Source organism: Solanum lycopersicum, chromosome 9 (genome assembly GCF_036512215.1).
Source record: "Solanum lycopersicum chromosome 9, SLM_r2.1".
NCBI classification, from domain to species: domain Eukaryota; kingdom Viridiplantae; phylum Streptophyta; class Magnoliopsida; order Solanales; family Solanaceae; genus Solanum; species Solanum lycopersicum.
In genome coordinates, this window is record NC_090808.1 from 14,826,521 (window position 1) to 14,854,382 (window position 27,862).

Below are 27,862 nucleotides of genomic sequence, written 5' to 3' on the forward strand. Positions count from 1 at the left end.
CAAAATACACTGGCTCTTATGTTTTAAAACACACTAATTCTTTGGTTTAAGATTAGTTCTCAAAATACTTAGCACAAAGGCTATCTTGGAAATCTCAGTGTCCCTGCTTGCTTCAATTAGAAAGTTATATCTCTTTAACTAAAAACTAGCCCAAAGGCTCTTTGGGAATCTCATTTTCTCTTCTTTTTAAATTTGAAAACATTGTAAGTTCTTTTGGGAATAATTAGTTCCCATGTACTGTTTTTTGGGAATATCTCACTTTGCTCTAAACTAAACTCAAGCTTAAGGCTTCAAACGACACAAAAATGTTTTTGAAAGACTTATGAAACTTGAAATGAACTTCTCCTTCTTATGTTTAGTCCTTACTCAAATGTTCTTTAAGTCTTGAAACAAGTTTAAAATATTTGCAAAACACTTCATGAAATGACTTTAGGAATTCTCTAGACTTGGCTCTAACTTTTTGTTAAATTTGAAGTTATGAATTCAAGGTTGTAAATTCGTGTTGCTGGTTGATTTCTATATGATTAGAAGTCATTTAGAGTAGTTAGAATCATTAGGAAGTGTTAAAACACCTTAGAAAGGCTTAAACGGACTAAACTACAAAAATTGGGCGAAAAATGCCTATTCGGGCGCGTCCTCGGAACGTCGCACCATACCCAATGGTTTGAGGCTCCATATGGGCATACAGTAGGCGCGCCTCCCTAGACCCTCTAGCGTAGATTGGGTGCACCGTGTCTGAACCTACCCATATGACGTCTGACAAATAGTTCATTAAATATTTCAATGCTAAATCCCGTAAACTCCATTGTTATTTTCCCAAACCCTTAGGATCATCTATACATTCAATCCCCAATAGATCTAACTCAAAAAACAACCCGGAATTATGAATCAAAACAATAGTAGGCATTCAACAAGTCAATCCTTAAGGAACTTCACTATTCTCATTCAATGAATTAGAAAATCATGGGACTTAAACAAGTTTGATATGTGGGTGAACGGACCAAAACTAAATGATCTCACATACTTTGATAGGGATCACCCTCGACGAATTCCACTCGCAAAACCTTGACGTTCTTGGCAAACTCTTGACTTTTCTCCCTTACCTTCTTATTTTCTCTCTCTCCAAGCCCTAACCATAAACTTTAATTTACTATCTGAATTAAAACTTGTTTTTAGCCCAAATAAATCCCTAAAACGAAAGAGGAAAATTAATTGTTGAAAAGACTAGTTTGCCATTCCTTAAATCTGGATTGAGACTTTCCTTACTTCAACGACTAAAATTCCGATAGGAATATATCTATCATACGATATCAAAATTCCCAAACCCATAGGTGTTGAAAAGATCTATTGAATGTCTTTCTAACCATATCAAGAACTACCTCTAACTCATCCTGAGCTAGAAGTTATGTCTATTTGACAACGAAAAAAACTCACTTTCTTAACTAAAATAATTTTCCACATTTTCCCTTTTCTTTCCAAGAATGAATATTTTATTTCCTTGGTTTATTCTTAGCTATTTTAAATTTGTGAGATGTTAGATCTTCTAAGGAAGAAATTACTTTCGTTTAAGATATTATTTGAATTGACTTACTTTAAAAAGATAACAAGTCACTTTTTAATCGAGTGAGGCCCATTTATTCATAAAAGCAAAGAAAATATTTACAAATAACCGAGACCAAAAGTGATCCGGTCCAGAAGTAGAAGCATAAGCAAATGTAAATAATATCTATAGAAATAATAAAAACAAAAAGTATATTAGGAAAGTGAGAACACGAATAGTTGGAAGTTTGTAGCTTCTTTCTTATACGCTCCTCCAAATTCCCAATCTTTATACACTTCCATTGTTATGATTCAAGCTACAATCAAGTGATATCTTTAGTTCTATCTATAATCAAAGCGAGATCTTTAATTCTTGCCCTCCAATGTTAAAAGAGTTTTAATGCATATCCTCATACGGTTTTAAGGCGATGACACAGGCATGGAATCGCTCTCATCTTCAATCATTTGAACCAATAAAATCTCCAAGGTTAGTTCTTCATCTCATCACTCTACCTTGTTTGTCACTGAAACCAATCATCAAGGGAGTTGTGAATCCCTCGGTTAGATCTACTACTAGTGAGTGCAGAGTTTGGTGTAAATGTAACTCTTCATGCTAAGCAAGTTCTACTGTTGCGTTGAAGCTCAACTCTAGCCTTCAAAATGTGCAGATCCACTATCCACATATGCTATGACCAAAATTAAGGGTCTAAGTTTCAGCTCTATCTTGTTGAAGTTTTATCTCCCTACAAAGTCTCAATGGATTGAACCCCATTCAGGATTAATACCATTATTTAAGGCATTCTTTGGACGATTCTACCACAATGAAATTAGAGAAAATCGATGTTGCATCCTTTTCTAGGTTTCTACAGTTTCACCTTGTTGATGGCGATTTTTAGCTGAAACTAGAATTTTTATTTGGTCCTAAATGGACACCCTAATCTCTCACCATGTTTAAGTACAAAAATCTGTGGATGCACATACCTCTGTTTGCTCTGTTAATTATGTAGATGCCTCCTTATGTATGGTGTACCATATTTGGCTAGATTAAATATCTTCTTCTATGTGCTATGAATTTTTTGAAATTGGTTAATCTAAATTCACCTACAAAGGATAAAACTAAATTAATAAGAAAATATACAAGCGTATTTCCTTTTTTAAGGGAATGTTTACTCTTGTTAAACATCTCTTCTCAATCTCCTATTGATACTAATCTCGTATGCCACACTCCATGACCCATTCCATTCTCCCTCCGACATATGCACCACAACTAAAGGGTAAGTCTGAATAATGACAATTGCAATTTCATGCTCAATAGATTAATTAAGAGTCTCCCTTGTAGCTCTAGGTTCCGCTACTATGTTGGTTGTATCATAATTCTGAAACCTTTAGGTACTACCAGATTACCACTATGATTTATGATACAAAATTCTGCTGAATCCATTGTTGCATTACCGTAAATTAGGAGGATGAGGCTTCCATCTTACAATTTTAAAAGAGAATTGAGGTTTGTAGTATTCCAATTCTGAGAGAATACAAGGCCAAGAGTTGCTGCTTCATTTCCCTTTTAATCTCACGAGAATAAATCTTAAAATTGTATCATTAATACCCCATAGCACTCTAAATTCTTAAAAGGAACCTCCACCAATAATAGGATTCATTCGGTTCCACGGAAACTATAAAATAATGTAAGGATAGCTTGAAAAACTACCTTCACTCTATAAATGCCTTATACTGCCTGCCACAACCTTATGGACTGCTGCAAGTTTAGAATAGGCCCCACAATTCCCACCATCTGTGATTTAATACTAACCCTACCCCATTCAGCAGCATGTGTTCTAGAAATGGGAACCTCCTTTCCATTGAACAAGGGCATGTATTTGCTTTCTAAAATACTTCATCCGTATAAATTTAAATCATAATGTAGTTTCAATTGTGGAATAGCTGTTAAGTATTTTTTTAGTATTAGCTTGAATAAGGAAATATTTTTAAGCACTTATCATAACTTGTGATTTTTTTGGCTTATAAGAAAAGAGATATAATCTTATACAAATAGGCTCTTAGTATTACCTCATTCACTACACTAATCTAGCAAGAGAAAAAAACTTTAATATCAATATGCTATACATAATTCAGAAGTATAATGTGTTTAATTTTAAGAACTTTAAAATTTAACTAATTAAATTTAAATTATAAATATAATTTGGGAAACATTAATAGATTAATTATTGCTAGAAACACCCAAAATGAGAGTTTCAAGTCCCATATAAGATAAAGTAGGAAATATAAGTTAAAAAGTTAAATTTAGAGAAAAGAAAAGAACAAAATGGTCTGAGCAAAATCTATGAAGGCTTACATAAATAGGAAATAAGAAGTAGTATCAGTTTATTTTGAGCTTACACAGGGGATTTAGTTTCTCAAGCCTTCATATTTTTGGATGAAGGTTAGAAATTCAATTAGTAGTAAATCAGTAATAGTAATATTTCCCAATGTAAGAAATTGTTGATGCAATTTTAGTTAGTTGCAACATAAATTTCTTAGTTACTACATTCTGATTTCTGTATGATTTATTAAAATATATATTCTTTTATTTGATGTTTCAAGTTCTTATTTGCCTGCCTTATTTATACTAGTTTCTCTTTTAATGTAGCAACTTATAATGATCCTATTTTGTTTGGTTGAAATTATATATTTTGTTATTAACATCTATGATAGTATATTTTTCTAATTTAATACTGCTTTGAGTGTGATTTAGTCACGAGAGTCTTGTATTGGACTTTGTAATCAAAAGCATCAATGGGATAAGAATAGTTGCATGTAAGTAAGAATCTATAAAGCCTAATACTTGCAACTTCAACTTCATCATTAAAAAAAAAGTAAAAAAATTAATTCATCATTAATTTTATACAGTGTTTTTTGTTGTCCCTTATTTACTATTTCTTTTATTTCATATGAGAAAAAATCAATTCTGAATTGGTGATTTTCCTTTGCCATTGAAAATAGTAAGCAATTATGATGTTTTCTTTTAATATGTAAAATATTTTTTTTATAACGTTCAAGTTAAATTTCTTAAAATTTCAAAAAATTGAAAAATAACAAAAAATATTTCTAATTTTCTTTCCATTTCATTTAACTCATAAAAAGTTTAAAACAACTTCAGTTAATATCTTTTATCGAATACAATTGCATGCAAGGCAATTGTATTAAAAATTTGCTCACTTTTTTCAATAGAAGAGGAAAATCACCAATTAAAAATTGGTTTTTAGGTCGGATGAAATAAGAGAAACAACATATAAGGGACAACAAATAATAATATATCAAATTGGTGATGAAGTTGAAGTTACAAGTCAAGTATTAGGCTTCATAGGTTGTTACTTGCATGCAACTATTTCATATCCTATTGGCGCTTTTCATTACAAAGTACAATTCAAGACTCTGGTGATTGATGATGAAACATATTCAATACAAGACTTTCAAAGGACAATTTGAATCGGAAAGTATTTTGTCATCATATACTTAGAGTTCAAATATTTGGCGATACAAATAAGAATGAAATTTGTAAAAAAAAATTATGTTGTGAAAAACTCTTTAACACAAGAATTTGTGGATGGTTGAAATTGTGTAAATATAAAAGAATGGTCATTCTAATTTACCTCTATTGAGACTAGAAGGGAAAAAAAAGAGAGAATTGTAGTTCTCTTAACGACTTAGTATAAAAAGTCAAAACCTAAAATAAATTGTCCCCTAAATTTAATTATTCATATTGTTTTTCTTTAACCTGTATAAACTTTGCAAGAGGAATAATCATATTGATTCAACAGAACAAAACTCCTCAAACCGCTGATATGAAGAGTTATGCGGTAAGAAGACCTGAAATGGTTGTTTAATATGATGTGCTTAGATAAGTATGCTCTTAATTCATCATACTAACGCTTTACCATTTGAAAATTTCATAAGTCAAAAGGAAAAAATGTCGATCGAGGCAAAGAAGTGCATTGAGACTGATAAATGGATCAATTGTACAATGACATTTAATAGTACCAAGAACATTAAGGTCTCAGATAAACAAAGAGAAAGTTTTAGTTAATTGTTTTATCCAAGGATTTGAGTTAGAAATTGACAAATTGGTCAAAAGACTGTTAAAGTCATTAGAGCATCAATGCCGCAAACTAACTAACACTTTTGAACTAACAATTTTCTAATTCTTTCGCTCAACAATGTGATAAAGGAAATGTTGTATTACAAGTTAGAAATATGAAAAATCATATCAAAAGTTCTCAAAAGTCTTCTGATTTTTTTTGTGTTTCATCACAGGCTATTTGTATTTTTTTCTTATAAATGTGAAAACTTCTAGTAATGCGTCCGATCGTTCCATCAATAGGAAAACATCTCCTAATTTTAAAAATCAAGTGCATTCCATACCAATATTTCATTCAAGTGCAATACACAACAATCTTTCATTTATGTGCAATACACAACAATCTTTCATTCATGTGCAGTACACACAATCCTTTATTCCTTACACCCATATGCTTATCTTGGGAAATAAGCACAAGTATTTCATACATGTGCAATATGCACCATATTAATGCTTTAGGTAATACACCCCTATCTTATATGAATCAACAAGGACAATACTTCCCATTTGAAACTCTCAGGGCAATATGCCTTATTGTCACTTTTCTTCCTAGGGTCATCGTCCTTGTTTGTGATTCTCATATCTTTTCTTTTCCTAAAAAAGCACGACATGTTCAAAGTTTTCATTTTTTAACATTATGTTTTTGTCTTCTATCTCCACCTCAATTCAAATACATGCACTTGAGAAGGATCCTTAATATTCCAAGAGATCATGAAGATCAAACTTAAGAATGAAGCACAAAGAAAGTCAAAGATCAACACACAACCCTAAGAAGACACATCAAGTAGGGATCTTGTTACTCCTTAAATGTAGTGAACCATAGTTCTCTAGGTCTTTTTATATTATAATTATAGATGAAAGATGGTGACAAACAATAACAAGCAAATTTTTTACCACTATTTTTGAGAGTTTCGGAGCTATCAAATTTTCACGAACTACACTGGTCTAATTTCCTTCTAGCCAAGGATATATGTAGGAAACCTGAAAAGCAAGGTTCAATCATATATTTTAAAACTGATCTCAATGGAGTTTCAAATAATAATAAAAAATTAGTCATTTCATTCACTTCCTTTGGTTCAAAATCTCTCCATTACTCCAAGTAAAGAGGGGCATGTTTGATTTTTATCAATGGCTTCTGCAGACCTTGGGAATCACGCCGTATAAAGGTCCCATGTACTGTGAAGTAAATTTTGGGTTTCTGAAATCGGTTCTATGGATGTCCAATATAGACCATAGGAAGTTCTACGGACCGTAGGTCCAAATAGTAGGAACCCTTCGACAATTATTTTTAAGGGTATTTCGGTCTTTTCCTATACAATAAATGACTATAATTTTGTCGTTTGACCCCTATTTGTAAGTCCTATAACTATCCTTCTACCCCTAAAACTATCCAAAAACTCTCATTGACTCAAATTCCCAATTCACATCCACGTTCATCTTCCTCAACTCTCTCTCTCTCAAGTTCAAGAAAGAAGAAGCTGGTATTTTCAAATCAAGTGTTCCTTTTCACCATTGCTTTTGGGCTTTTATCCTCAAGGAATGTTGATTTCATCAATGGGCTCAATTCACCCATTGAGTCCTAAGGGTTTCTCAATTTTCCAAGTTCATTTTCATCAATTTGATTAGGTTTTCATTCAATACCTCATGATTTCTAATGGTGTTGATTAAATTGTTTGATTTTGATCCTTGTATGATGGTTTTGGTCAATTACATGGTTTTCAATTTATATCACATAAACCCATATATTGATCATGATTTTTACTATGAACTTTCAAATACATGAATTTATGAAGAAATTATGAATCTATAAATGATGTTTTTATGAAGGTTATGCATCATTATGAAAACAAAGGTTTTATGATTTAGGTTGTTTTAATATAAGCATCAATGAAATTGCGAAATGAATTTTTCACATACAAAGGAATCATGATTTGTGAAATCTCACACATGGTTGATTCAAGATTTAGTGAGTTAATCTATGATATTTTAAACATACCTGAGTAGTTTTCTCCTAAGGAGGAATAAAGGAATAAAGTAGAAAGGGAATATTTTAATACGCAAGAACAAGGAGAAAAGAAGAGGAAAGAAGGAATAGAAAGCGAATTGTCGTGTCGCTTTTTGTATCACACACACACGCGTGCATGCACAGGCACACGCACACACACAATTGTCTCTTTTATTACTCATTATATGTTTTTCTCTTATACTTGTAATAGTAATAAAATTAAAATGGGACAGACATATCCCTAAACTAGTATAACTAAAGATTGAACCTAAGCAAAATAATATACAAGGCAGTACCATTAGGGATTCATCAAAAACAATTTCCACACAAGAATTAAGAATGTCTAGCCATCTCTTAAAGATGATAGGGAAGTATTGAGAATGTGTGGCAAGCTTCCCCATAACTCCCGAAATTATGGAAACTGCTTTTCCAAAAGGTACTCATATAGAAATTATCAATAATATATTAACCCTAAGTTAGTAGTATAAATAGCGGGAAACAATTTGTAAATAATTAACAAACAATCATGCAATTTTCACAAAAACCTCATATTCTACTCCTACTCTTTCCTTCGTCTAAGACCCGTTTAAGATTTTTCTTTTTATGAACATTCAATGTACCTCATACTTGCTAACCATGTACGAATGAGGATTGAGGTGTGTGAATATGATTGACGCCTGAGAAAAAATTTGGTTGATTGTGCTGATGTTTGTAGGAGTTGGATCAAAACACTGAAAGAAATTGTCAAAGCACAAAATTTACGAAAAATTAACGTTCCCAACTCCTTGAAGAAGATTTGACTCTTGATTTTTATGCCTTTGTATTGTTGTTGTTTTACTTGTGTTAGTTTGACTGACGGTAGTTATTTGCATTGGGGATGAACCATATAGTTGAGGTTTATATCTTCCAGTATTATTTGTCCATAACTACCTTCAGTCAAACTAACACATAGCAAAACAACAATAATGCAAAGAAGTAATAATTGAGAGTAGAAACTACTTCAAAGAGATGGGAAGATCAATTTTCTACATATTTCAGGAGCTTTGACAATTTCTTTCATTATTTCTCTCCAACTCATACAAACACTAGAACAAGCAACCACATTTTTTCTGATGCGAATCAAAGTAAGACGTCTCAATCCTCATTAGTACATATTCAACAACTATGGAGTACATTAGATTTTGATAAAAACAGAAAGATGAAATGGGTCCTAAAGAAAGGTGGGAGTAGGAATAGAATATGAGGCTTTTGTGAAGATTTATTGATTCTTTCTTAATTATTTTACTAATGGTTGCCCCTCTATTTTTATACTACTAACTTGGGGTTAATATACCATTAATAATTGTTATGTGTGTATCTAATAGTAGTGTTGTCATAAGTGCGGGAATTGTGGGGAAGCTTGTCACAAATCCTCTACACTTCCCTATCATCTTTAAGAGATAGTTAGATACACAATTCTTGTGTGGACAATGTTTTTGATGAGTACAGCCTTTTATATTATTTTTCTTAGCTTCAATATTTAAGTTATACTAGTTTCTGGATATTTGTGTTCCACCTTGTGTCCCATGTAAATTTTCTTAGGATTACAAGTCTAAGGAAAAAGCATATAATCAGTGATAAAAACAACAATCATATCATTTATATTTATATATAAAAGAGGGTCCTAGACCTAGTGACGTGATGCAACCAGAATACGAGAATTAGATTTATCTTTTCATATATGTTTTATCAATTCCTTCACAATATTTTTTTTACAATTCCTCCAAGGAGGTTCAATACAAAAAGTGACACCACAGTTGTCTTTCTATTCCTTCTTCTTTCTTTCTGCTCTCCCTATTCTTGCGTATTGAAATATACCCTCACTGTTTCCTTCCTTCATTCCTCCTCTGGAGCAAAAGACTCAAGTATGCTTAAAATATCACAGAGTAGTTCATCAAATCTTGAATCAGACAAACACCTTTCACTAATCATGATTCCTGAATATGTGACAAAATCATTATACAATTTCTTATATGCTTATGTTAAATTAATATAGACCCTTTCTTTTCATGATCATGCACAATCTTCATGAAAACATCATTTATAGGTTTATAGTTTCTTATAAATATGTATTTGAAAGTTCATAGTAAAAAATGATGATAAATGTATCGCTTCATGTGATTTGAATTGGAACGCATGTAATTGAATCAAAATCATCATAATAAGATCAAAATCAAACAATTGAATCAACACAATTAGAACCCATGGGGAATCGAATGAAAACCTAATCAATTGATGAAAATGAACTTGGTGAATAGAGAAACCTTTGGGCTCAATGAGTGAATGAAACTCAATGATGAAGCCCTACATACTTTGATAATCAAATTCCTAAAGAAATTGTGAAAAAGAAGACTTGATTTGGAAACCCTTGCTTCTTTTCCTTCAACTTGAGAGAGAGTTGAGGAAGTTGAATGCGGATGTAAATTGAGAATTCAAAGAAATAAGAGAGTTGGCGTAGTTTTAGGTGTAGAAGGGATGTTATATGAATTAGCAATTGGAATAAAACAACATAGTATAGGAATTTAATGCATCTGAAGAGATCAAATACCCTTAAAATAATTGTCAGAGAGTTCCTATTGTTTGGACCTACGATTCATATAATTTCCTATTGTATGTATTGTTCAACCTTAAAACCAACTTCACTAAGTCTGAAACCTTCCTGCAGAACCCACCTACGGCTCGTCAACCTTCGTAAGATTCGTCCAATTCATTCGCAGGTCAAACCTCAGAAGCTTGAAATTCCAAAACTCACCCCCAAGTCTACAACTTTCCTCCTACGTCCCGTAGATATTCCTACGGTTCGTAGCTTGGATCCTGCTTCAGTGCTAAAAATCTAAAATTTCTTTCTCCCTTCGACTTCCAACTTCTGAAGTATTACTGTCATAGTGTGGAATGTACGATGAACATTATAGAAGAGATTTATTATTTGTGCAAATAATATTTATTTAAATATTCTTATATTATATTTATTTATGTTATATATTACTAAAAGTGGAAACAAAAAATTTAAGTTAAAATATCAAAATAACCCTATAAAGTTGAGTAACTACATTAATACCATTAAAACAATAAGTAATTTTTTTCTAAGAAAATCCAAAATCTAAATTATTCATTTATGACAATGTAAAAAACTATTTCATGATAAATATTAGTAACAATTATTAAATAAATTAACAATGCCGTTACATCTTTTCTACTTCTTTGCGTTTTCGTATTAGTTTTTGCTGTCACTTTTTACTCTCTTTTTTGGCATAATTTCTCGTTTACTTATTGATTTTAGATTTCTTTTTTTCTTGCTGGTTTAACACTTATATATTTGTGTTAATTTCTCTGCTCTTTATTCATTTTTTTATTTATTAATTTTCTCCTTTATTTGCATTAAGTATTCATTTTCATAGCTCGTATACAATTATTTATTTAATTACTATTCTTACTATTTATAACTCTCATGTTTTTCATATCCATAACCTTTAACTATTTATTTAAAGCTTTAACAGATCTTTTGATATTCTCCATTTTTATATATCTAATTGATCTTTTTTTTTTTTGGTTTCATGAGACCCTTATCATGGTCACCCTTTCCATTCAATAGCTATAATGGTGAAGCGCTTTTCAGTGTTGTATAATTTGATTCATGCTTTACTTTGAATTGATGAAGAAGACTTCGATTTTTATTGGTTGTATGAGCACTGTCAACAACAACTCAAAAAGTTATATGTACAAATTCTTTATATTTCTTTTTTTTTCATCTGTATTGTTATTATTAAATTCCATAAAATGATATGTATGTTGCTTTTTTTGTTTACTTGTTATGTGTTTCTCTACTAAACTTAATCAACTAGCAAATACAAGTGTAGTAAGAACTGGTGGAAAGCGGATCATTTCCTGAGCAGGCACAATAACATCCAGTATGTTGGTCCTGATATAATAACTTAGATATCAAAGTTTTATATATACATATGTCTCTGACCAAACACAAGATTTACACAAGTAGACTTCTCCTGAATCACCATGAGGTGTCTCGGAGAATATCCACACGTGTGGTTTGGTTCATTCGTAAGGCCAAATTGTGTTTAAGGAAACATTCATGTTAATGGCATCGTTATTTTGTCTCAGCCATGGTGTTGTGTTTATTTTAGTGGCTTGTTATACTATAAATTAAAAGTGTCGAACTTTTGAAAGTACTCATATGTTTTTGTTAGAATGTTCTATATCTATTCACATCAAAAACAACCTCTATACCTCAGACAAGATGGGGTGTTTTGTGTACGCCTCACTTTTTCATAAGCGCACTCATGAGATCACATTGGTCATGGTGTTATTTGTTCTAGATCTAATCATACTTTTTGAGATAATATTTCTTACCTGCATTTCTTTTAAAATTTATTCACTTAACTTAAGGAAATGTGTCTAATTTATATGGTGAAATTTGTTTGTTTAAATGTCAATTGTTACTTTTAAAGAAAATTCGTTAATATTATTTCACTCTGACATACCCTATTGTTCTGTAATTTGGTAAATTACAACAACTTAGAAAATGCACAAGGTTGAACATACCATATTTACTTGTAAATATGTTACTCTTTCTGCTATGGAAACTGGACAACCAGCACTTTCCATTATCTCAAGTAAAATAGGAATTGAGACTTCGCATTCTCCATAAATCATTTGGAATAATATGCTTGCGTATCATCTTGGTTGTTAAAAGATTAGCTCTCTAGATTTTAAAATTAAATTCAGCATACATTCGTCAAATGTTTATGTCCTTGACCATTGCAGGTGCATTAAACTACTACGCTTCGTCAACACACTGCTAGCCTTGCAATCACAATATGTGTATTAGTGACGCTAGGCTGTTGTAATCTGCCTTGACTTTGTCAATTGCTAGCCCTTACACTAAGAATATATGAAGTCTTTGTTGGGTTTTATTTGCCCTGATTTCTTACCATAAATAGGTTTTCCTTTTAGAAAAATATTTTGGATTGACTAATCCTTTTATCTAGTAGGAAAAAGTTTAGGACTCTATAAATAGAAGAGTGTTCCTTCTAACTTAATCAGCATTTACAATGTAGTCTTAAAGGGCTTTGAGAGTTTTGGTTAGGGGGTGAATTTTTGGGTCACAAGCTTGATACGTTATCACTTCTGTGAACCTCTCATGTATTCCGAGTGAATTGGTTAAGGTTGTTTCTCTCTGTATTTTGTACTCTCATATTTATGGTGGATTGCTTATCTCCTTTATGGACGTAGGTCGATTGACCGAACCACGTTAAATCTTTGTGACTTTTGGTATATTTCTCGTTGTCTTCTTACTCGAGGTCTTTTGAGGTTTGTTTTGCAGCTTTCGCGTTTACACTTGATTATTTCCGATCCTAACAAGTGGTATCAGAGCCAGATTCAATGATCGAGTCAGCTTCAGTGGTTCGATAATCGATGATTGAACCAGGTTAGAAAGAGGTGTTCATCTTGGCGTGTGTAGTTTTAGCAGCAACCTTTTTTACAGTAATGAAGATTTTGTTGGAGAAATTGTTTCAGAAAGGTTCTCTGTGTTGAGACATAAATTTTGCAAAGGAGATTATGGAGATGAGAAGCAAGTTGTTGAAGATTAAGTAAAGAAGGTGGACAAATTTATTTTGTCAGAAATTTAGGCCAAGGGGGAGATTTGTTGGGTTTTATTTGCCCTGATTTCTTACCATAAATAGGTTTTCCTTTTAGAAAAAGGTTTTAGATTGACTAATCCTTTTTTCTAGTAGGAAAAGGTTTAGGACTCTATAAATAGAGGAACGTTCCTTCTAACTTAATCAGCATTCACAATGTAGTCTTAAAGGGCTTTGAGAGTTTTGGTTAGGGGGAGAATTTGTGGGTCACAAGCTTGATACGTTGTCACTTGTGTGAACCTCTCATGTATTCCGAGTGAATTGGTTGAGGTTGTTTCTCTCTGTATTTTGTACTCTCATATTTATTGTGGATTGCTCATTTCCTTTGTGGACGTAGGTCGATTGACCAAACCACGTTAAATCTTTGTGTCTTTTGGTATATTTCTCGTTGTCTTCTTACTCGTGGTCTTTTGAGGTTAGCTTTGCAGCTTTCGCGTTTACACCTGCTTATTTCCGATCGTATCAGTCTTCTCCACTCTTAGCAGGTTGTAATCCACGTGAAGATTATTACCCTCCAATTCTTAAATAGTATAATTGCTTATACTTTTAGGGTTTTTCGGTGATGACAATGTGATGGAATCGATCTCGTCTTCATCAGCTGAACCAATCGAAACTTTAAACTTAGTCATTTTAGCTCATTAATCTACCTTGTTCATCTATGAAACTAATAATCATGGGATTTGTGTGAATCCCTCAATTATATCTACTGCATGTAAGTCAAAATCCTTGTGTACTCGTCTAGAATAACAAGTTCTACTATTGCCTCGAAGCTGAACTCTAGCCTTTAAAATATGTAGATCCACAATCCACATATGTTATCACAAAAATTAAAGCTCTATCTAATTGCAGTTTTATCAATGTATAATGTCTTAATGGATTGAACCCCATTTAGGATTCATATGGATGATTCTACCACAATCAACTCAGAGAAAATTTGCATCCCTTTGTAGATTTCTTCAAATTAAATCCACATTGTTGATGGGGAATACTAGCTAAATTAAATCATAGATTTGATATTAATGGACACCCCATGCTCTCACTAGATAAAAGTACACAAATCTCTTGAATTTACTTCAAACTTTATCTTATCCTAATAGAAAATTTTACCTTATTAGCAGATTGAACTTACATGTAATAAGGAATGAACTATGATACACATACTATTATTTCCTCTAATTATCGTGTAGATGCCTCCTTAAGTATGGTATACCATATTTAGCTAGATTTAATATCTTCTTTTCTACTCTATGAATTTTTTGAATGCGGTTAATCTAAAAATCACGTGCAAAAGATAAAACTAAATTAGTAAAACATCTACAAGAATGTTTCCTTTTTAAGAGAATGTTTACTCTTGCGAAATAACTCTTCTCAATCTCCTAATGATACTAATATTCAATGCCACATTTTATTACCCTTTAATTTCCACTCTCCCTATAAAATATGCACCATAAGTAAAGAGTAAGACTCAATAATGATATTGACAATTTCATGGTCAATATAGTAATTAAGATTCTCCCTTATGTCTATAGATTTAAATATAATGTCGGTTATATCATGAATTTTGAAACCTTTAGCTACTACCAGATTAACACTATGATCCCTGATATAAAAAAGTTTTGGAACTAGCCATAAGTCAAAGACCTAATCTAGAGCCTCACACGTTGAACTAAGGTTGGTAACACTGTTTTATGTCCTAAATTAATGCATATCAATCATTTAGGAGGTTTTAGAGTTAAAACCTCAAGGAACGTCCATGACGTCCAATGAATTGTGAAAAAGAGGTAGTATGCCTTGGCATGTTTCATGGGGTTTTAAGAGTTGGAATTCAATGAAATTAGGTAAAAAGGTGTTAAACATATTTTAGAGTGTGTTTACGATCAAAACGTCTGGGTAAGATTCCCCAAAGACCACTTTAGGGTCCCTTGAGGAGGACCTTTCCAAAATGACCAAAACTCTCAAATGACAGTGTCCAATTACAAGACCAATCAACAAGCCGTTGTCTAGGCGACGAGGCATCGATGGCCTCCATAGGTGATGCCTTATCCATTTTCAAAATGTGTCCAAAAACCAAGTCTGTGACACCATCGACTGTTGTGCAGCACGGAGGGCATGAGCTAGTGTCGATTGACCTACAGACCGTAGGTCGGGGTCTCGTTGGTCAGTTCTGGTTTTTACTATCCAATTAAAGTAAGTCATTTAATTTAATTAGTTTGTTAGGTAGTTAATTAAGGGTTAGGGGAAGTCTAGTTAAGTTAATTAAGAGACTATATAAATACATAACCCTCATTAAACTAACCTAACTCACTTCAATCCCCAAATTTAAATCTCTTTTCCTTCTCTTTACTTTCTCTCTTCCCAAAGAAGACTTCACTGGAGACCAAGATCAAAGTTTTAGGGCAGCAAGAAGTTTACTTTTCTCCATTAATATTCAAGGATTGTTAAGGTATGTGAACTCTTCACCTTTTAAACTCCTATCCCCAAAGGGTTCTTTAAAATTGATTTCCAAACGTTGAGAAAAACATGGGTATCATTTTTAATCCAAAATTGATGTTCTAAATTGTTTTGTTGTTTAATTATTTTTATTATTATGAATGAATTATGATGAATTATTGCTGAATTAGGGTAGTTTTGATGTTATGGATTGATGTCGAACTGATTAGTGATGATGCAGTTAACTTAGCTCTTGTAATTAACTATTGTATGATGTTATTAAGCCTATTATAAGATGAATATGGTTGGTTGATGGTAATACCATGGAGAAGGATTGTGAAGGTGAATTGGTAAGACTTATTATATTGAATCATTACTTCAATTGTGATGGCTTATACTTGATGATGGTATTCAATTGAATTGTTGGTTGTGATTAGATTATATAGTTGATGGTATTGATTATATGGATTGTGATATTATGATTAAGGTTTAATGATATAAATTTGATTATGAATCACTTATGTTCCTTACTATGAGTTGATGATGATAATGTTTAAACCTCACATATGAGGATTGTTATGAAAGGAAGTTCTGATGCAATTCCAAATGAGCTGATAATTATGATATACAAAGGGTTAGTCCTCTATGAAATATATATTTCACTAGTTGGCCTTGATGGAAATCCTAGGAGGGTGTTTTTATAAAGTAAATAATATGCATATGTTGACTTTACATGTTGATGAACTCATATGATGTTAGTTTCACTTATGAAAATGTTATTGGTCTATATTGCTAAATATGAGGATGATTACTCATGATGCTAAGTTATATGATGTTAGATATTGCTTATGATCCTTTGTTTGGTTTATTTGGTTGTGTGGGATTATGGGACTTCACTTAATCATTGCACTTGTAAGCTTGGTGATGGGTTATGAGTAATGGTCTCACATATATTGTAATGTTATGAACTCTTGTTCATGATTTGTTGTTATAAAATGATGTTAGAGTTGATTGGTTATGAGATCTAGTATGCTACTACACATGTTGACTTGACTTTATTTGATGATGTTGGTCTTGTGTCAAGGAATATATGATGATTTTCTTATATGTGTTCTTGGTTGTGCATAAGGCTTTTCAAAGTAACTTGGCATGGTTTTGATCAAATGTCCTTTTAAGCATGATGTCAAACATTATATCTAAAATGCTAATCATCATACACTTTCATTTTTTTATTCAAGCTACAATCAAGGTGAGATCTTTAAGTATAGCTACAATAAAAGTGAGATCTTTAATTTTTATACTCCAATGATAAAAGAGTTTTAATGCTTATACTTTTGTGGATTTCAGGTGATTACACATTGATGAAATCGATCTCTTCTTTAATCCATTGAACCAATCGAAACTCTAAGCTTTGTCATTCAACTCATTACTCTACCTTTTTCATCTTCGAAACTAATCATCATGGAAGTTGTGAATTCATCAGTTATATCTACTACCACTAAGTCCAAATCTGGTGTAAATATAACTAGTCATGTAAAATAAGTTCTACTATTGTCCGGAAGCTTAACTCTAGCCTTCAAAATGTACAGATCCAGTATCCACATATGCTATGACCAAAAATAAAGCTCTATGTTTCAGCTCTATTTGAATGGATTGAACCCCATTCAGGATTAGTACCATCATTTAAGACTTTATTTAGATGATTCTACCACAATGAAATCGGAGAAAAATTTATGTTGCATCCTTTTGTACGTTTTTGCAGATCTGCCTTGTTGATGGTGAATTTTAGCAGAAACTAAAGTTTTGATTTGGTACTAAGGACAGTCCAAGCTCTCACCAGGTGTAAGTATACAAATCAATTGAATTTACTTCAAACTTTAGCTTATCATAATAGAAATTTTACCTTAGCAGATTGAACTTACATGTATTCTGTAATGGATCATGTACTATGATACGCATAAATCTATTATCTCTGTTAATCGTGTAGATGCCTCCTTATGTATGATGTAAAATATTTATCTAGATTGAGTATCTTCATTTTTGCGTTGTAAATTTCTTGAAAGATAAAACTTAATTAGTAAAAATTACTCAAGAATATTTTATTTTTCTAAGGGAATGTTTACTCTTGCAAAATATCTTTTCTCAATCTACCGATGATACTTATTTTCAATTCCACACTCCAAGATACTTTCCACTCACCCTATAAAATATGCGTCATATATAGCTACAACGTCAAATTCGTCACTGATTATTCGCTTTTGATGACAAATTTTACTTTTCGTGCTTAAATATATGAGACCCATACTGTTAGTGACGAACATAAAAAATCTTTGCAAAGTTTTGTAGACTAATGTTTCCAATCAAAAAATTAATTGGTGTTATTTTGTTAAGTAGTGTTAGTCACGAATTTATTTATCGGTGACATATTGTTTCATCACAAATAGTGTATGTAATTCATGACAAACTACGACATCAAATTTCGTCACTAATTATTCGCTTTTAGTGACAAAATTTATTTTCGTGCTAAATATGAGACACATATTTTCAGTGATGAAGCATAAATATCCATAGCAATGTTTTGTTCACTAATGTTTCCCACCAAAAAAATTATTCGTCTCATTTGTTAAGTTGTGTTAGCCATAAATTTAAAGTCATCGGTGACACATTATTTAGTCACTAATAATGTATCTAATTCATGACAACATATTTTTTGTCTTATAATTTATTAAATTTTTGACAGCAAAAAAAAATTCATCTAAAAAAATTTGTTGTTAAAATATGCACAAACTAAAGTTTGTAGTTAAATATTATAAATGTAAGCTATGACAATTTAGATTTGATTATGACATTTTTTCTTCACTATTAATATAAGTAATTGGTGACAAATATTTTATTGTCTCTGATCAATCTGTGATTCAGTGACAATGAAAAAATTGTCACAAAATATGTAAGGGGTTAAATAGCGACGACTTAAAATTTGTAGTGAATAATTTAACTATTTGCTACGAAAAAATTCATGGCTAAATAAAATTTTTTTTGCTACAATTGTTCATAATTATAAGTGACAACCTACAAAAAGAATAATGCGTGTGCTTCATAAGAAATTGACGGAGTCCATTCGTTATTTGACAAGTGAAAATATTAAAAACAAATAATTTGGTCGATTTTGTATAAATGGAAAAGTTCAATATATCAATTTTCTTAAATTACGCAATTATAAAATGTATCATTTCACAAATATAATATATAGCACTTTTGTTTTTTTTCTTTGATACACTTTCAGTGATAAGCACGATATAAAAATTATTTCTTAAGTCCTTTTGCTAATTTTTGTGTGTGTCTATTGCTTTGTGATTAGTAAACTACATAAACTAAGTCGATCTATTTGCTTCCATCAATAAATATGTACATATTTAATAGTAATTCCACATACGTACGTAGAGTAACTATACAGAGATAACATCGACTTAAAAACTTAAACTATGTGAAGGTGCGATATATTTCATGATTTTCTATAAAAATTTTCCATCAGTGTTAAAATTAAAATAAATTAAAAAATGAAAGCACAAATAAAAGAAATGGACTAACTAGGACTTCAAATGTATAATGAACTAACTATAGTGATGGGTATCAATATTCAACTTGAACCATTTATTCATTTTTTAAATAAAATCAAAAGTTTAATTTTAAAAAAAGTTATTATTGTACTAAATAATTTTTAAAATTTAAATAAATAAATAAATAAAATGACGAAAGTCGTACTGTATATATTTAAAGATATTTTAATATACTACACAATTTAATTAAAATATAATCTACATTTGAACGAATTATGACTGGTAAATTTTATACATTTGTTTATGAGTATAAATAATCATATAATATATTATTTCTACAAAAGTTAATTTTATAGAAGTGAATGAAGTAAAAAAAAATAAAACAAAAATGAAAGACAAGGGAGAGTTGATCTGATGTAAGGAATTTTCACAGAATAATGTGCAAGCTCCTGACCAGGGGCTGAAAATATATATATATATATATATATATATATATATATATATATATATATATATATCATAGGAAATTAGATCATTTTTATAATGACAAATTTTATGCAATATATTTAAGGATAAAATAATTTTTTGTATATAATATATAGTCATTAGTGATGAATAAGATTTTATTCAACTACGAAATACATATAACTTTAGAGACAATTGATTTCGTCACTAATTGAAGTAAAATAATAAGTGTCGATATAATTTTATCGGTAGTAATATAATTTTTAGTGATAAAGAATACTATTAACTACCAAAAAATATACTTTTTACCACAAATAAATTTGTAACAAATGTTTAAGCTTTTGGGGAAGATTTTTTCTTTTTGTAATTAATATAAGACTTTTATCGACGAAACACTAAATAGTCTATGTATACTTTTTGAAACACTCATTAGTGACGTCTGAGTGAAGAAATCTTTTTCCTCACACAAGATTTTTGTGACGAAATATAATTTATAAATGACGAAATTATTTGTCCCTGATAATCGAATTTGTTGTAGTAATAACTAAAGAGTTTTATTTTAAAATGATATTGGAAATTTCATGCTCATTATAGTATTTTGTTAGGACCGGAAATAAGCAGGTGTAAATGCGGAAGCTAACAAAGCAAACCTACAAAGACCACGAGTAAGAAAACAACGAGAAATATACCAAAAGACACAAAGATTTAACGTGGTTCGATCAATCGACCTACTTCCACAAAGTAGACGAGCAATCCACTATAAATATGAGAGTACAAAATACAGAGAGAAACAACCTCAATCAATTCACTCGGAATACATGGGAGGTTCAGACAAGTGATAACGCATCAAATTTGTGACCCATAAATTCTCTCCCTAACCAAAACTCTCAAAACCCTTAAGACTACATTGTGAATGCTGATTAAGTTAGAAGGAAAATGCCTCTATTTATAGAGTCCTAAATCTTTTCCTACCAGAATAAGGATTAATCAATCCAAAACATTTTCCTAAAAGGAAAACCTATTTATAATAAGAAATTTAGGGCATATAAAACCCAACATATTTAAGATTCTCCCTTATAGATGTAGCTTCAACTACTTATGTTGGTTGTATCATGAATTATATAACATTTAGCTACTACCATATTACCACTATGATACCTGATACAAAATGCTGATGCACTAGTACTACACTTTCTTAAATTAGGAGGAGGGTTCCTTAAAAGAGAAGTTATGTTTTTACTATTCCAATTTTGTAAGAATAAGATTCCAAGAGTTGTAGCGGCATTTTCCCTTTAAATCTAAAAAGAATGAATTTTAAAACTATATCATTAATACCTCAGTACACTCTAACTTGTGAAAAGGAATCCCCATGAATAATAGTATTCATTCGCTTCCACAAATCCTGAAAAGAGTCTACAGTCTTTTTCTTGAAACGAGATCATTTCATTTTTTCGACTAATAATCTTGTCATCCGCGTCATTAGTGATCAAATCTTGGACTGGTGCACCAACTGAAACAACTTTTTTTAGGATTTATACTAACATATTATGTCCTATAATTGTGGCATGACTAATATTTCTAAAAATATTTTAATCATGTAAAATAATTTTTTTAGAAAAAAGCTATAGAAAATAAAAATTACTAGATTTAAAAAAATATATATTTTGAATCTTGAAATGATATATTGTTTTGATTTGGATAAATTATCGGAAAAAATTATAGAGGTGGATTTTTATTTCATTCAATAAAAAAAATGACACATAATAAGTAAATTTTTTTCTAAAAAAAGAGGGTTGTTAGTTGCAGGTAGTGGCAGCAAAATGAGCCTATATTTTTGTGACCCGCTCAAACCGCCCTTATTTTAATGGGTAGGGTGAGTGACTTCTCACATGGGTAAAATATGGGTTGATACCATATTTGACCAATAAAAATATGAGTAAATTACGGGTAAAATATGGGTAAAGTATGAATTAGCTAAATGAGTTAAGCTACTAACTTTTATTTACTCAAAATTCGATATCACTAAAAATAGTGTAATTTCTCTTCCTTCTTATGTTATTCTATAGAACTAACTATTCTTCTCTCTAAATAAAAAGGTGAAGTCTTTGACCCTCCAAAAATATAATTTAAATCTACATTTATTTTGTTAATTATACTTACATTTTATTTATTTAATTAATTTTATATTGGATAATCAATAATAGTGTAAAATAAGCAAATCATGTATTAGTATTGGCATCGCTTAAAGTGCATTAAGCATGTTTTAGTCCTAAATGCAAATATTCATTTGCTTTCAAATTAAAAATATGTTTTCTTGTTATTACATAAATTCATTTTACATTGAAAATTTCTAGGATTTTTTTTATGATACAATAAAACTAAATGAAGCACGTTTAACATTTTCATTAAAAAAGACTAAAATATCTTGTCCAAATTTAATTCTTAAGTAAAGTACTATTTATTCATGAAAATATGGGTAAATTGTGGTTGATACGTCTAAAATCCGGGAGTTTTTAAGGATGAATCCTCCAAGATTCACTGATTCAAGCATCACTGAGGATCCAAAATACTTTGCTGAATAGCTTGCAAAGGTTTCTGAGATTATGCATGTTATTGACGCTGAGAGAGTGGAACTAGATGAATATACCAATTGAAGGGTGTCACTAGAATCATAAGGGACCTACTTTATCATGTTGTAGTGCACCTTCACAAATGAACAAATGTGAGTACAATAGTCAGAATTCATTGAATTTTAGAGATAGATCTGTGCATGCTCAAGGTACATAGTGCGGCAACCAGAGATAATTGGGCTCCTAAATCTTTTAAGTTTGATGGGAACCACCCAAGAACGTTTCACAATGGCTCCATTGGTTGTTACAAGTGTGGTCAAGAAGGTAGTTTTATGAAAGAGTGTCATAAAAATAGGCGGGGTAGTGTATTTAGAGTCAATAGAGCTCAATATTCTTCAGTTGCTCCACCAGACGGGGCTGGTGCACCTAGAGGTTGTACTTTCGGAACTGGAGGAGGAGAAAACCGCCTATATGCTATCACAAGTCACCAAGAGTATGAGAAATCTTCAGATGATTTCACAAGTATGATCAAAGTATTTACTTTTGATGTTATGCTTTTTTAGATCTAGGAGAAAGCCTATCTTTTGTGACTCCTTATGTTTCCCTTAATTTTGATATTCTTCCTGAGCAACATCTTGAGCCCTTCAGTATTGCTACACTTGTTGGTGAGTCTATTCTAGCTGAGATTGTATCGTGATTGTACCATTTCCGTCAATCACAAAAGAACCATGGATGACTTAGTTGAGTTAGATATAATTTTGAATTCATTCTAGGTATGAATGGTTTCATTCTTGTTATGACTCAATCGATTGAAGAACTCGAGTTGTGAAGTTCAAAATCCCTAATGAGACACTTATTGAGTGGAGAAGTAGTTTTGTAGTGCCTAAGGGTCATTTTTTTTTGTATCTTAAGGCGATAAAGTTAGTTTCTAAGGGTTGTTCCTATCACTTTGTTAGAGTTAACGACTCTAGTGTTGAGATGCCTCTTATTCAACAAGTCGCAGTTGTGAGTGAAGTTTCCAGATGATCTTCCCGAAGTCCCTCATATGAGAAATAGACCTCGATATAGACATTATTTTTTATATTTCTCATATCTCCATTCCTCCATATAGAATGGCACCACCATAATTGAAAGATTTAAAAGAGCAGTTCAAAGATCTCCTTGAGAAATGTTTTCTCTGACCAAGTGTCTCACATTAGGGCACTTCGGTCTTATTTGTGAGAAAGAATGATGGTTCCTTAGAATGTGCATAATTACCTCCAGTTGAAAAAGGTTGCTATCAAGAATAAACATCCTCTTTAGTGAACTGATGATCTCTTCAATTAATTTTAAGGTGCGACTTGTTTTCAATAATAGACCTTAGATTTTGTTATCATCAGTTGAGCATAAGAGAAAGTGATATCTCTAAGAAAATTTTTAGGACTTGTTACGGTCATTATGAGTTCCTTGTTATGTGCTTTGGTTTGACCAATGCTCCTGCAACATTCATCAATTAAAAAAATAGTTTACTACTACCATTTCCCACACTTTCAGCATGAGAGAGTTATTTGGCTAAGGTGGAGGCTTAGTATAATAGCTACTTCTCGATGTTCGAGAGAAACCGAGTTGATACGGGGTAAGTTACTCAAGAGATATTTTACCCCCATTAAAGTCTAGACAAGTTTTGAATTCACAGAAACTCTTCTATTAATACCATGTACGTGGTAGTTTAGTTAAACTCATATTCCTATCACATCCCAAGAATCCCGTCCCGTTCATATATTTCGTACTTTATGCTGTTTTTAGTTGCCAATTTGCCTAAGAACTCCCATTCTTAATTGAGACTTGTGTCACTCTTTTTTATTAATTATGTTTTTAATCGATAATTTATTTTAGCTATGACAAGCATTACCGAATTTATACTTGGTTGAATTATTCTCGAAATCACTCCCTGTGGGAACGATCCAAACCCTGTGTTTGGGTGATATACTGACTAACAATTGTGGACGCTTAGAATTTGATGATGTGCCTTTGATGACGTTGGTCAGTCTAATATTAGGTTCTTCTCTTGTGTTATAGAGGGGAAAATGATTTCTAAGGGTTGCATATATCATCTTATTTGGGTTAGGGATATGGAATCAAAAACCCCATACTTCAGCCGTTCCCCATTGTTACTCAATTTCTAGAAGTGTTTCCCCATGATTTACCTGGTGTTCCCCCTGAAAGGGAAATAAATGTCATTATTGAGCATCTCTTAAATAGACAACATACCTCTATTCCTCTTTATTGTATGTCCCCAACTAAACATGAGGATTAAAGGGAGTAATTATAAGATTTATAGGATAAGGGTTTAATCTGACCGAGTATCGCTATATGGGGTGCTCAAGTTTGTTTGTTCGAAAGAAAGATGGTTCACTTCTCATTTGTTTTTACTACAATTTTTTTAAACAAATATACCATTAAGAACAAATATCCACTTCTAAGGATAGATTATTTATTTGATCAACTAAAAGGTAGAAGTAGTTCTTTAAGATTAACCTCCGGCTGGATTATTAACAATTGAGGGTAAAGGAAGATGACATTCTGAATATGGCTTTTTGAACATATTATTGGCCTTATAAGTTTTTTAAAATGTTGTTTGGCTTGACTAATGCTCCGATTACATATATGAATGATGAATAGGGTGTTTAGAAAATACATTGACATGTTTGTGATTTTTCTTATCGATGACATCTTGATATAATCAAGGATTGAAGATGAGTATACTAATCATTTCAAGATTGAGTTGCAAATTCTCAAGGAACAACAACTCATTGCAAAGTTTAGCAAACGTGAGTTTTGGTTAAGATCGATGGCTTTTCTGGTACGTTTTTATAAGCCTATTGGAGTAGATACTAAGTAGAAAGATAAGGTTAAGAATTGGCCTAGATCTCAATCACCTCAAGATATTCTAAGTTTCTTAAGTCTGTTTGGTTAATATAGAAGGTTTTTTTAGAGTTTTTTTTTAATTGCCTCTCCATTGACGGCATAGACCAAAAATAAGGTCAAGTTCATATGGTATTAATCGTGTATGAAGTCGAGAATATCTCAACTTCAATGTTCACTTAACTAGAAGAATCCAATGGATCTGTGGTTTATTGTGATGCTTCAAGAGTTTATATAGAGTGTGTTCTTATGTGAAATGGGAAATAATGACTTATGCTTCTTGATGACTTAAGATTCACGAGAAGAACAACCATACCCATGATTTCAAAATAGAAGTGGTTGCTTTTGCCATAAATATTTGGAGGAATTACATTTATGGTGTTAATGTTGATGTATCCATCGACCACAAATGTTTTTAATATGTGTTCAAACAGAAAGATCTAAATTTTTGCTAATGAAGGTGGCTTGAGTTACTAAAGGATTATTACATGAGTATTCTCTATCACCCAGCAAAGTGAATATGGTGACGGATGCTCTAAGTCGGTAATCAACGGGTAATGATGCTCATATTTAGAATGGGAAGAAGAAACTGGTAGAGATATTCATAGATTGGCACGATTGAGTACTTAGTTGGTTGACTCTTCAAAAAGCAGTGCTATGGGACATAATGGTTCAAAATGGTCTTTTGTGTTAGGTGTTAAACCAAGAAAGGTCGTGATTCAAATATTGTTGAATTGTAGGATGTGGTTCTTAAGAAGCTATGTTGAAGGAAGTGGTTTTCTTAAGAAGGATGTTACTATGAAATTTCATCTACAAACCGATGGGCAAGTAGAGTGTACTATCCAAACTTTGGGATCTATGTTGAGAGTTTGTGTGGTTGACTTTAAGGTAATTAGAATGATCATTTCATTTTGATCGAGTTCTCTTACAATTATAGTTATCATTCCAGAATTTGTATTACTCCATTTGAGGCTCTCTACGGGAGGAAGTGTAGATCTCTGATAGGTTGGTTTGAAGTTGCTGAAGTTGCCTTGATAGGTCTCAATTTGGTACATGAAGCAATTAAGAATGTTCGTCTTATTAGAGTAAGATTGAAAACAACTCAAAGTCGACAAGTCTATGTTGATGTTAAGAGGAGAGATCTTAAGTTATATGTTCATGATTGGGTCTACTTTATAATTTCCCCAAGAAGGGTGTGATAAGTTTATGGAAAAAAGAGAAGTTTATTCCCCAATATGTGGGCCCGTATCATATTTTTAAGTGTTTCCATAAATTTTCTTTATGAACTTTATTTGCCTAATGATTTGGCATTGGTGCATCCTGTTTTTCATGTATCCTTATTGAGGAATGTGTGGGAGACCTTACATCCAATGTTTCTTGGAAGGTTTGGCAGTTAAGGAGAATTGTTCATAAAAAGAATTTTCGATTGAAATTTTGGACCGATAACTTAACAAATTTAGAAATAAGGAAGTTGCTTCTGTGAATGTTCTTTGGAGGAATTAATTAGTTGAGGGCGCAACTTGGGAGGATGACGGTTATATGAAGTCACATTATGCTCATCTATTTCCCTACAACTTAGGACATTTGATGGTCATATATGGTCAGTAGGTAGACCTACTAACCGCATATGGTCCCCATCAATGGATGGTAAACATTTACGTCTCTAAACCTTACCTAAGATTGGGAAGGACGATCCCTAGGTCCGACAGTTATTTTAAGAGGGGCTTTTGGGTATTTTTCTAATTATTTTAACCCAATATTATTTCATTTTACATTCTATGATAATCCCTGCATAAGTGTTTCAAACCCCCAAATTACCCAATTGAACTCATTCTCTGAAATTCTCAAAGGTTGATCTAATTCTTTTCCAAAATTCTCTCTCTAAAGCTTGAAGAGCAAATCTGGTGTTTCAAGATCAAGTCTCTGAATTCACCAATAATTATTGGATTTTAACATCAATGTATGATAATATTCACCTATGAAGCCCTATCCTCAATAGGGTTCCTAAATTCTCCAATTTAAGAAGTTAGAATCTTTAATTGAAATTAGGGTTTTGTTCAATCAAATGGGTTATTTTCAATGTACAATCAAAATTATTGTTTTATGTCTTTTTATACTTCAATTGAAATAATTACATGTTTTCAAGTTTAATTCACTTGGATCCATGCATGATCTTTGGTTATTAGATTTGATCATATGATGAAAGGTCCATTTATGAAAGATGAATTTATAAAGATATCCATTTTTCTTTATGATATTATTGTAAGTGATTTGATGCTGCTTTGAGAGGGAGGCATTTATGTTGTTTTCAATGGTTGTGAAAGGGTTTTCTCATATTAATGGATTCATAAGGAAGAAAGGTTTTCACAGACAATTTGAATAACTATACATGAGCTATTATAATGAACTCTAGCTTGGATTGGCTACCTAATTGAGACTTTATAAGGATAATACGACAAGAAAGATTAATGACTATTCCATGGGATTTATACTTTGCACCAAAAGGATATTGATCTATAAGCTCTCCGTAGTTGAGACCAGGTTTCTAGTAGAAATCTCCTCGT

The 27,862-nt window shown here is 31.6% G+C and overlaps 1 protein-coding gene and 2 long non-coding RNA genes across 3 annotated transcripts; all 3 read left to right on the plus strand.

The window, feature by feature from the left end:
- Window positions 1-1,705: 1,705 nt before the first annotated feature.
- LOC112942115 (uncharacterized) lies at window positions 1,706-13,733 on the plus strand. Its single transcript, XR_003248063.2, has 2 exons — window positions 1,706-2,026; window positions 13,057-13,733. It is a non-coding gene; the product is annotated as an uncharacterized lncRNA (long non-coding RNA).
- LOC104649019 (uncharacterized) lies at window positions 5,321-11,523 on the plus strand. The gene is made up of 2 exons (XR_742982.4): window positions 5,321-5,396; window positions 11,278-11,523. It is a non-coding gene; the product is annotated as an uncharacterized lncRNA (long non-coding RNA).
- Window positions 13,734-22,594: 8,861 nt separating the features above from the next.
- Window positions 22,595-23,091, plus strand: LOC101245197 (uncharacterized). The gene is made up of 2 exons (XM_004246758.1): window positions 22,595-22,916; window positions 22,958-23,091. The coding sequence occupies exons 1-2, from the start codon at window positions 22,595-22,597 to the stop codon at window positions 23,089-23,091; spliced, it is 456 nt and encodes a 151-aa protein (XP_004246806.1).
- Window positions 23,092-27,862: the final 4,771 nt, after the last annotated feature.

Coding starts and splice junctions, on each gene's coding strand:
- LOC101245197 (XM_004246758.1), top strand. CDS start 22,595: ATGCTCAAGGTACATAGTGCGGCAACCAGAGATAATTGGGCTCCTAAA. Junction 22,917..22,957: donor ATCTTCAGATGATTTCACAA/GTATGATCAAAG, acceptor ATGCTTTTTTAG/ATCTAGGAGAAAGCCTATCT.